Source organism: Haliotis rubra, unplaced genomic scaffold (assembly GCF_003918875.1).
Source record: "Haliotis rubra isolate DU_JTF1 unplaced genomic scaffold, ASM391887v1 Scf450, whole genome shotgun sequence".
NCBI classification, from domain to species: domain Eukaryota; kingdom Metazoa; phylum Mollusca; class Gastropoda; order Lepetellida; family Haliotidae; genus Haliotis; species Haliotis rubra.
This window is the reverse complement of record NW_025767136.1, coordinates 350418-362851: the sequence shown is the minus strand read 5'-3', so window position 1 is coordinate 362851 and position 12434 is coordinate 350418. Positions and strand designations below refer to the sequence as shown.

General features: G+C 38.3%; 2 protein-coding genes across 2 annotated transcripts; one reads left to right on the top strand and one right to left on the bottom strand.

Moving 5' to 3' along the window:
• Window positions 1-342: 342 nt before the first annotated feature.
• Window positions 343-6024, bottom strand: LOC124289896 (signal recognition particle 54 kDa protein-like). The gene is given in 4 exon segments (XM_046726569.1): window positions 343-4615; window positions 4617-4883; window positions 4885-5690; window positions 5693-6024. Coding segments are annotated over 4 exon segments (1515 nt in total). The 5' UTR covers window positions 5841-6024; the 3' UTR covers window positions 343-4321.
• A 256-nt stretch (window positions 6025-6280) lies between these two features.
• On the top strand, window positions 6281-12228 carry LOC124289898 (sarcoplasmic reticulum histidine-rich calcium-binding protein-like). The gene is made up of 5 exons (XM_046726571.1): window positions 6281-6469; window positions 6894-6965; window positions 7639-7693; window positions 8549-8585; window positions 11316-12228. Exons 1-5 carry the CDS (start codon window positions 6314-6316, stop codon window positions 11398-11400), a joined length of 405 nt encoding a protein of 134 aa, XP_046582527.1. The 5' UTR covers window positions 6281-6313; the 3' UTR covers window positions 11401-12228.
• Window positions 12229-12434: the final 206 nt, after the last annotated feature.

Below are 12434 nucleotides of genomic sequence, written 5' to 3'. Positions count from 1 at the left end.
TATACAAACTTACTAAATTACGCAAGTCAAGATTTCCTCAGCTTCAGAATATCCATTCTCACTGGGTCTCCTTTTCAATTTAAACAGTTGTTTGCTTCTCTCAGAGACAAAGCGTTGGTCCGAAGAGCCTCCTGCAATCCAGCTGACAAGGATGACACAGATACAGGACATAATCCACACCGACTGTAGAAAGAGTCCAATGCCAGATTAATAAGGTTGTCACCAGTAAAGGGTTCCTCAGTACTGAAACAGTCGATGTCTGACCAGTAAATAGTGACGGCTTGGTACAGTCATCCTTCCACTTGAGTTAATGTGACACAAAACAACAAGAAAGTATGAAAATGATGATCTGATAACTTTAATACACAGGTATTCAGCATATTCAGGGAGAAGGACTATCACAAGTATCTATTAAATTACTTCTGTTACACAGGGTCAGTGAATGTAGAAATCTTATAAAACACTAATTTGGGGGAAATGAGCTGGCATTTGTAGTTTCTTCAGTTCAAAATTTCAATCTGTCAATCTGCTTTCCGAAATGGTTATCATTAGGATTATGACGAGGACGCTCATCCTTAACTGCAACCACAGTTTCATCATCCTTAGTACAGTGGAATCTGTCTAAACTGGACTTACGTTGTTTGTTTTTACATTGTTGGACTGGAGACACACATTTGATACAAAACGTACAGGCTAACTCAAGCATGGCATTCACATGTACTTAAAAATATGTTGAATCCTGTCATTTCCTGTATTTATCTGCAATGTTTACAAAAATACTGAAAGATGTATCCTTGTGCCTTTGACAAAAATTTGGAATATATTTGTTTTACTGGGTAGATTATCATAGATTGAGACCATGAATTTGATTGGTACTGACAGAATTCCAGACTAGTTAGTGTCTGGTTTGGAGATTCCACTGTATAGAGAAACCACTTATCAATAACAGGGTTCAATTTAACAAGGTTTCACTGTAATTTATCACAACCAGTCTGTCATCGTCAATGACACTTGCATATGATTCTAGCATGAAGATAACAGACGGAACATGACACTGGATTATGCAAACATCAATTAAACACCTCTTTGAAACTAAACAATGATTTACTTTTAATGCCATTGAAATACACATACCACTTTGTCCACACCCCAACTTGGACACTTATACAATTCACTGCAGAACACTCAACATTGATGGAAGTAAGGCAAAGAATTCAACTTCAACTAAGCTATTGGCTGTATTTGCATTACAAATAGTATATACAGAACTGGGTCTGAATGGACCGCTGATCAAAAACACATCGGTGACCCTATCCACAAAGCATTCGTAGCACTACGTCATTCGTAAGCCAATGATATAGCATAGGGTTACGACCGATTGTAACGTTACGATGTTTTGTTGCTCAGGGCCTGGGCCTAGATTTTCGAAGCTCCCATAGTGCTAAGATAGTCATAAGTTACTGTTAATGCATGGCACTTATGATTATCTTAGCTCTGAGAGAGCTTCGAAAATCTAAGCCCTGGGCCTTAGTCCAACCTTCCTGCTATGAAAGTTGTTAGTCAATGTTAAGGTAGGGCAGTTACGACCACCTTAGAGCTAAGATTTCTTTGTATAACAGCACCCTGGGCACTGTTCAGTAAAGGAATCTTAGCTCTAAGGTGATCGTAACTACCATGCTTACACAGTTCTTGCAACAATCAAAATGCTATGGTCATTTTGTGTAACTGAGCCTTCCACTGTGTCCAGTCTGTGAGGCATTATTGATTACAAACTGAACATAGTTGTTCTGAACAGCTGCACTAAACCCATTCATTACAAGCAAACACAACAGCTATTTACAAGCATATGTACAGACAAATATAAAGCTAAGCATATGGTTCTAATGACTACACATTCTGTGTAGTGGAACCACCTTAATCACAATAATCATGAAACTTTATTCTTTTTAGGAGTTGTACGAACATGAAGTATTGAAGGTCAACCATCAACCAAAACATTTGAAAAAAATAGATAGATAACGATAATCAGAATCCAGCATTTGAGACTTCACAATTATAATCAAGAGTGGAGGAACTAGACATGAGTTGCCGCCATGTTTACCATGGCTGATCTTACGTATTTGTGAACACGTTTACCGAGTCACTAAATGAACTGCTTCAAAAATGCTAAGGACCACAAGTGGTGGTCCTTCACTTTTGTGTTAGTAGTACATGTTAACCATCGTGCAAAATTTAATCTAGTCCTCATTGCAAAGTCTGATATTTTATGTTGTATTACAACATACAAATTAAAAAACAATGCTGTATCAAAATGTATACTGCAATTCAGATACCATGAGGTAAGTATGACTGTTGTTCATTCATGACACACACTCATCACATCCATGGTTGCACTCCTAATGTGTTAAATATGTTCATATACAATAATTACTGTCGTAATGACATACACAGGATATATACATACACACAGACTCTCTAATAAACAGATAAATCTTCAGCATGTTCCAGCTTTCTGACAGTGGCCAGTAAACATGCTATGAACCAGACAATCCAGTGACTGAAATAAAGTGAGTGAGTGAGTTTGGTTTTACGCCACTTTTAGCAATATTCCAGCAATATCACAGAGGTGGACACCAGAAATGGGCTTCACACATTGTACCCATGTGGGCAATCAGACCCAGGTCTTCGGCGTGACAAGCGAACGCTTTAACCACTAACCCCACTGCCCCTTGATTGAAATAAGGAGCAATGTTGGTGAATGATGACAACCTATGAACCAAGTTACCCTGTCTGAATTACTGAGTATAAATTTATTTGCCTCTTCAGACACTTATGTCCCATTCCTTCCCTTTTCCTTGAACCTAATAAACCTGATTTTCTTTAACAAAACTTACATTCAAGTACTGTATATTGTTTTGTTAAGGCCAAAGTTTTGTAAACCAACTAAATGAAAAACCAAACCAATGATTCCTTGCACTGCGACAAAAGTGTAAACTAAACAGTAACCATGGTAACAAAATGTTTCAGGATCACTATAACAAAACGTTTCTGTCGATCGAAGATTCAGTGAGTGAATACACATTGCCTTTTGTTTCAGACACGATGACATGGGAGAAGCATAGATGGGGTTTAGTGTTACGTTCAAGATCATTGCGCTTACAAAGCAACATTCGTCCTTGTGTGAAGCTGACTTAACTAGGCTGGACTAATGCCAGTGTTAAGCGCAGCATATACCATGCTTCTGTTTAACATGGCTACCCCACACTGACACACAATAACTACTCCCAGTCTACCCATCCTTGTTTTAATCTCAGGCAGGGTAACAACAAATACCACTTTTAAATGTGTTTGATATGTTGTGGCCAGGGTATTTTAATTTAAACCAGTCACCTTCTGCTTCTCGGGCAGCTTCTATATCCATGAGACCATGTCCAAGATATCCTGAACCCAGACTTTTATGACATTAAGTTACACAATGGGCCACCACTCTGGGCCTTAATCATGTTAATATTGACAGTAAACAGAAACATTTAACACCAAAACCAACTTGGAACAGAGTAACAAATAACATAAATAACATTCTGATTATTGACAAAATCAATCACAATCAGTCAACATGATCAATACTAAATTAACAAATTGCAAAAATATTCAGAAAACTAAATTACAACTAAATTTGGCTAATCACATGAATAGTTCTATTTTTGTTCACATGATTTACAATTATTATTTTGAATTTTGTTGTATCTGACTTGATCATAATCAACATTTTGTGTTTCTGTAACATGCAATAGTAACAAACTTCCACAAATCATAGACACTGAGTAATTGTCAGTGATATCATAAACATGATGGATGTTGATATCATTGTCAAGGCTGTCACTCTCATCACCATCAGGTAGCATCAAGGTGATGAGACCTTCCTCAGTCATAACGAATCAAGTCATTCAATGTTACAACACCGGCATCCACAATCATCAGAGCTCACAGATCAGCATCCACAATCATCAGAGCACATCGCTCAGTATCCAAATATCATCAGAGCGCAGCAATCAGCTGATCAGAGCACACCGATCGGTTTCCTAACATAATCAGAGCAGACCAATCAGTTTCCACAAATCATCAGAGCACTGTGATCTGTTTTCACACATCAGAGCACACAGCATCCATACACCATACGAGAACATCTTTTAGGATCCATACACTCAGGACCACACTGCTTGTATTCCAAACATCCTCAGAGCACACCTCTCAGTGTCCACACATCATCAGAGCACACCTCTCAGTGTCCACACATCATCAGAGCACAAACATCCTGTATCTATCTATCCATATTGAACATGTTGCCCATCTTTCCAGCTGCTCCCTGCTGGAACTGCCGCATCATGCTCTGTAATCCCTGCATGCCGCCCATCTGCTGCAGAACTCTCGGATCCATCATCTTCGCCATCTGCTGGTTCAACTTAGCCATCTGTGCTTGGTTGACGTTCTTTCCGATGTCTCCACCCTTCCCCTTGAACAGGCCCTTGATGCCTCCCATCTTCTTCACCATCTGAGCGAATTTCTTGTATTGAGTTAGCAGCTCATTGACTTCCCTAATGGACACTCCAGCACCCCCGAGCAACGCGCTGAGCTCGAGAGGGTTGGCGTGAAAATAGTTTCTCCCCTTCCAAACTGTCCAATTCACTGTCGTTCATGCTGTCCATGATGGTCATGAGCTTCTTGAGGCGCGCCATGGACTCCTGCTCGCTACCCTTTGTCATGAAGTCGGCGCTGAACCCAGGGATCATGCCCATCAGCTGACTGAACGGACCCATTTTCATGATGTTCTGGAACTGCTCGTACATGTCCCTCAGTGTGAACTGACCATGGCGGAGCTTTTTTCATCAGTTCTTCGTTATCATCAAGCTTCAGTTCATTAACCTTGTCAATCAAACCTTCTATATCTCCCATACCCAAAAGTTTGCTCACAAAAGGCTGTACTTTGAAAGGCTCAAAGTCGTCAATGTGTTCTCCAGTACCAATGAAAATCACTGGACTTTTAGTAGCAGCAACGGCGCTCAGTGCTCCTCCACCCTTTGCATGGCCGTCCAACTTGGTGATGATGACAGATGCCACATCTACCTTTTCTTTGAAAGCCTTCGCCTGTGCTTCACAAGCTTGACCTATACTGGCATCCATTACGAAGATGACATTGTCAGGTTCAATAGCCTGGTTGACTTGCAACATCTCTTCAAACAAGGAATCTTCCTGCTTGTGACGACCACTGGTATCGACGATGATGATTTCAAAGTTCTCGTTCTTGAACTTATCCACACCTTCTTGGGCAATAACAACGGGATCAATTTCGGTATAGCTTCCATAGAATGGAATCCTTGCTTTGGTGGCATTCTGTTTCAGCTGATCGAAGGCTCCAGCTCGGAATGTGTCTGCACAGATAAGACAGGTCTTCCAGCCTTTCTTCTGGTAGTGGTATGCAAGTTTTGTGCATGTGGTGGTTTTTCCACTACCCTGAAGTCCGACAAACATGATTACATTGTTTTTTGCTTTGGTTGGCTGCCAGGCTTTAACGCCGGGATCAATGAGCTTGACGAGCTCCTTGAAAACTGCGGACTGGATCATACGGCGTTTGTTCAGTCCACCAGCCATCTCGTCAAAATCAATCACTGACCTCACATTTTCTCTCAGACTTTAACCAGCCTGATATTAACATCAGCCTCAAGTAAGGCTGCACATATCTCCTTAAGCATTCCATTGAGAACTTCTTCATTAATGATTGTGGCATTGCTTAGTGATTTTAAGGCTGATGTAATCTTTCTACCCAAATCTGCTAAAACCATATTGACAGTTTAGGTGAACACTATTTCAGAATATATTGGGTCAAATTCGATTGATTCTGTACTTGAAAGTCTCCAATTAGCGAAAAGATATGCTTTCAGGGCAACAGACTGCCTATTAGGGTGAAATTATGTAAACAAACCGTATGGCCCTTTAGAATAAACCACATGAAACTCAACAGGATGTCGACACGTAGTTTTGATCAATACAAAAGTAGGATCCTGTATAAAAATGATTCCGGCCCATAGTAAAATGTCGTTACTACAGGGAATAATTAGAATATGTTTTGTGAACATAAACGTTTCAGTATCATCGTTTACATATATTTATTGCTATTTAGACATTAAAAACTTAATGTAATTATGATTAAATCCTGTACACGGAATATATAAATCCGTTTTCCGTTTTATCATTCCCGTTGCGTTGTAACTTCCGGGTGTTATCTCCCTTTCCAAGCACCAACCTGAACCGCAAAATGAAGTTTGTACAGGTCGTCCTCATATGCTTTTTCGCTCTGATCGGGCTGTCTTTGGCGGCTGAGACATCGGAAGATAAAAAAGAAGAAGCGGTGGACGAGGAAACACTGGAATATGCAAAAGGATCGGTTTGCGGCTATTGCGCCTACTGTAAGGTGCGCCCATGCTCGTGCTTCTATTTTCACCATGGTTCTCTGGTCATTGTGAACTGGAAGCGTGCTACACGCCTGTCTGTTGTAAAACAATTACAGTGAAAGAAAGTAGTCGCCTAGTATATTCATGGATTGTATGTTTAAGATGAAGGGCCAAGATGAATCTTGGCATTTGCGATTGGGGTTGCGAAGCATGAACGATATTTGCATGATTTGGGAGGCCATCCTGCTCAATAGACCACAGGGGCTTGTAATGCCTTGCTGAAAATAATACGTCCTAGGTCCAACGCTCATTCACTAATAGCCGATTCCTAGCCATCTACATATAGACCTGTTTATGTGTAAATAGGTTAACACAATCATGATAATGATGAAGAAAATGTTTGTCTTACTTTTCATGTGATTGCAATTTAATTCATATTTTCAGTTTTGCAAACTATGTGATGCCGACTGTCCCTGTGAAACAAGTGCTTCCAAACCCAACTGTAAAATGTGCAAGGTGAGCTTTCATTCGATTATTGTGTTCAAACAGACTTATAAAATCTGTAGAGAGATGGTTACTTGAGTAAATGATCATATTCATGTCTATATTTCATGATTATCAAGTGACTAGTCATTAAAATAATGTTCAGTGTAATAGCCAGATATAACAGAATGTTATGTTCTTGTGAAAAAATTAAAACATTTCTCTAACTTATAAAAGACAACTTAAATATCCAAGTATTTACAATTTCTGTGTGACGCAACATATTTTGTTATAGCGCAAGTAAACACTGTTATCCAAAAATGTATGATGTCTGAAAACATCAATATTTTAATCTGAATCATGTAGAAGTAGTGATCACATACATGTCTCCATTTTCCTGAATGTCCAGTAGCTGGTTGTAGAAATACTCTTGATAGTATACAATGAACCTGTGACCCTGAAACTCTTAAGTGAATGAGTGCAAGAAGACATAATTAGTTTAGTGCCTTATACATTCGTATTATCAGATCACTAGTATTTTTTACGTGAACTTAATGAAGTTATTTATTAATTTAATCATTCATGTAGCATGAGCTAAATACCATATGCAATGAAAAAACAAGAAGTGAGTGATTACACAATTACTTTTATTAAACTAGTTCAGCAGGTATTGAACATCATAGAAGATACTCATTTGTCTTTCCAGTACTGCAAGTTCTGTTACCTCTGCACTGCCATGTGTGATACAGTCTGTAAGCCAGGTATGTATACTGACATGTCTGACCTAGCATAATTGCTGTAATCTGCAGGGAGAATTTTCCTTGGTTGCACAGAATTCTGCGGATTTGATTGCGTTTGGGTCATTCTTATGAATTGTCTAAATCTGTGACCCCCAAGACCCATGGCTCATTTTCCTCTTTTTTCACTCGTACGCATTCTCATCTGTGAATCTGTGAAGATCCGGGTTAGAATTGGTCTCCAACAGCCCATGCTTGTCGTAAGAGATGACTAACAGGATCAGGTGGCCAGGCTCGCTGACTTGGTTGACATGTCATCGTATCCCAGTTGCATAGACCAATGCATATGCTGTTGATCACTGGATCGTGTGGTTGTGACTCATCAGCTGGAGTATTGCTGAGTGTGGCATTAAAGAACAAACATGCCAACCAACATAATGGATGTACTTGCTGTTGTAACATTTAATTGCTGGCTGTGCTTTGGTCCATAGACGTGATGGAGAATAGCATGTGGGCATTCTCAGTCAGAGATTGATTTGTTTGTATCTATTGAATTTGTTTTGATGTTGGTCACAGACCATGGATTTTTGTCATTTGTATGCCATAACAATGCTGGCTGAAATTGATATGTGTGTTGTCATGGTGAGTAGATCTTTCTGAGCATAGATGTTACAGCTTTATTGTTGAGAGTAAGTAGTTCAAGAATATTTTAATCTGTACTTTTACTGTAGCAACAAAGATACATGGTTTGAGATATTTAGCAACAGGTTTATTGGGCATTGTAGTATGCCTTTCAATTTAAAATATATCTTTTTGTTAAACAATGAGGATTTCAAGATAGTAATTTTTTGTGACCATGAGTTAATCTTCCATTGACAGGTGGTGTAATAGATACAGTTTCTGCTGCTATTGTGAAGTAAGTATATGATCATCATTATCATCACTGTTTGTTGCGTTCCTTTTAAACATAATAGGTTATGAGTATATTATACATGTTCCATACTATATACATGTTGGGAGGTTCCATTCACTATCATGGGGAGAAATGGAATGGTTGTACAGTGTGAGATGAAGATATTTAACAGAATATGCTTTGAATTCAAGATATGTCCATGTAAATGCTTTAGTAAGTAGCTTAAAAGGTCAACAGGAAATCCTTATCCTGTTATTTCAACATTTACTTGACCATCTTAATCCTCATTCAGCTGTGGCTTACTCCGACTGGCTCAGTATGTGGGCCATTTCACATGAAAGTTGAAACAGGATGCTGATGGATAATTTTCTTTAGATGTGTAGAAATTGATTACTAGGATATGTAGATAATTGCAGAATAAATTTGGCTTTGTGATTTTGAAACACTAAAAGTGCTTGAAAACTTAATTTGCTTCTGTTTGTAATTTAACACTGTGTGGGTGTTGGTTATGATAATTGGTTGCTGGTAGGGAGGCAGTAACGTTACTTTGGGTCCTGTCAGAGAGTCAACTTGACATGCGATAAGGTCTGTTCGCAAATTTGTTTGGGGTTCCGAGGTAGAAACATCCGCACTGTGCCTGTTATATTCCACAAATCATCGTCGTTGTTTATCTGTGCATACATGGCAGTTTGACCATAATATTTGACAAGCATGACATAATCATTCTCTCAGAAATAGTTTTTGACTGGGTCGAACATGTGATCATTTATGAATGTCATTCAGTTTAAGTAAACTTAGGATCAGTATTATTCGTTACACTGCTATACTGAGTCTAACAAACCCTAGTAGAAGGTCGCGTCAGCTAACCTTTGAGTGACCTATGACCGTCCAATCAAACGCATGACCGCCTAACGGATGTAACTAATAAGACGACGACTACTTGTTAGGGTTCGGTGGGACTTCCAAAACGGTTTTTGGATTTTCTCTTCCCTGGTCGCTGACACAAATCACTGACAAACCAAAATCCGCATAAAACACAGATATTTGACCTGTAGTATATATGCTTATGGGTTTCTCATGACATGGTTACTGTTAGTTATATTTCTGCAAGATGACATCCTTGAATATTGACAAAAACGCTATGTTCAGCGACTGTTTACTCATGACTCGGAGGCGATCGTGCGGAAAATAGCATTCGGAATCATTTGAGTTTTCAAGGTAAAGGTTCAAACCGTATGTGCGACTGCGAATGTTAACTTTCGCGATTTGGTAAGCTGTGTTCTGATTGGTCAGACCAAAAGGTTAGCTGACGCGACCTTCTACTTGGGTTTGTTAGACTCAGTATAGCAGTGTAACGAATAATACTGAGCCTAAGTGTACTTAGACTGGTATGTCATTAGGATATCTGCTCTTTATGAAAGTGGGGGCATAGTTGGCCAAATTGTCTAAGGTGTAGTAATTAGCTGTGCAGAGTCACTTGGAGCGTGCCAGATACCAATGATAGTGGGTTGGAATTCTGTTTTACCCTGATTAGGTTTCCGGTTAGTGAGCACCATATTCATTCTCATGGGTTTTACCGAAGTGGTTAACGCCAAAACCCTGATCACTTCACCCTTTCTCAAAACATTGACCTGATACTGTGTGTCTTCACTTAAATACTGTTAGAGATCACGCCAGCTCACTTACTGTACTGTAGACACTCAATATCTGTTTATCCTGTATTTAATTGGACCCATGACAGTGTTCGAAATAAGTGCCGGCTGGAGGCCCAGTGCCAGTTGTTATTGTATCAGAACGGCAGTTTCAAATATCTCTATAAATTCAGTAATTTATCTGTCTTTTTTTCAACAGAAATCTTTCCCTTGTCTTTTTGTTCTTTATTAACGTTCGGGAATCTTCCATGATCCATCATGCTATTATAACTTACAGTTTCAGTTTCTGGTAATTCAGCGCTTTGCGCATAGGAATGTCAACACCAGTCTTTAACAAATATATACGTCTCTCTGCGCCATAGGCTTCGCTAATTGATTTTGTAGAAACAATATGAAATTGTGTACATTGTAGTTTATTTTGTTTTTTATTACCGGTGGTTGACTTTAATAAAATGGGCCTTCAGATTTCATTCAGGGCCTGTAGATTTTAAAGCCTGCCAACAGGCAAATTAAAGTATTGCAAACACTGACCCATGATCTGGGTTAGAATTGGTCTTTGGCAACCTGTGCTTGTAGTAAGAGACAACTAACAGGATCAGGTGGTCAGGCTTGTTGACATATATCATTGTGTAGATCAATGCTCATATTCGTCATAATGTGGATCACAGGAATGTGTGGTCCAGTCTGGAATATTTACAGATCACCACCATATAGGTGGAATATAGCTGAATGCGGCATTAAACGACAGACAAAACAAACTTTCTTAATAAATATCACGTACAAGCATTCTGGTAAATTAGTCAAGTAAGAGTGTCACGACTTCTATGAAAAGTGTCTAAATAAGAGACTAGTAATATTAGTACGAAATATGTGCAGTCAAATACTATCAAAGGGACCTACATTCTTATTTTAAGATCAATGAAATATGATGGATAAAGAAAACATTGGAAAGGATCAAGCTTTTACTTAAGACAACCAACAGTTTGACATATCAAACTTTGACATTGCCATGTTTGACTGTATTGCATTATGTAAATATATCCAAACGCACCCAGTAAACATTTCCTCAATCCTCTTACAGTGCTCTACCATCGGTCAACAAGGACGAAGTGCAGGAGGACTTGGACTCGGTCAAGCCCTGGATTGACCGTAAAGATGAACTTTAATGGCTGCCTTCCCTAGGCATAATGTGATCAAAAGCATTTTGTTTCATCTACCACACAATTCTTTGTCAATAGTTTGTCAAAAAGATTTTAAAAGCATGCACAAAGATAACACAATTTTCATTTTTAAAAAGCCACCATGAGCTAGTGTAATACTCTTTAAAGCAGCACCGACCTCCCAACCAACTGATTATGCTTTGTTTTATATGCATGATAAACTTCGATTTACTTTAGTTCTGATCCATTTTGCATAACACAGACACCAGGTTAATAGACATAATTATGTACAAATGAACTGTATTTTATGAAATCATGAATTGTAGACAAATGAACAAAAGCTTTCAGACATTCCTTTGATTTTACTGAAATATGTGCGCTCAAAATTTGTGTTGTTACAAAATATTTGTTCACTCAAAGGTTGAAGCATTTCATAAATTATTTTTAGCGATAATAATTATGTTATTGTCATGTTTTTGAGAGATTAATAATCATACACTACTGTAAAACTTATGTTTACATAAGTTTGTATTCTTTTTTACTTTATATACATATATATACAGATAAGTATGCGTGTTTGCACAATAACTCTTCAGCTTGAATAATTTACATTGAATTGCACTTGTAGTTTTTAGATGTACAATATGAAAAATGAGGCAAGTGTGAATGGAAATAACATTTCAGATTTAAGAAGTACATGTATCAAGGATTCTTCAAATTTGATTGTACAAGCATAGCCTCTTAATGTATGACTTATATGTCATGGTTAACTGATAGTCAAATGAACCTTGTGTAAAAAACAGCAAGTCTTTTTCTTGGGTCGGGATGGAGACATTTCTTTATTGCCAAGTTATTGTCTTTTTCATATATGCTGTTATTAAGAATGAGAGAAAGTAACGAGGATTTGAAGATAAGTGTGATTGTGAACAAAGCAGTGTGTCTTGTAAATTTATCGAGACTATTTCCCACAGAACAATGTGTTGCTTATTGAGAGTTATCTGCCCTTGTATTTACTGCTGACTCTGAAAATGAAGAATAGT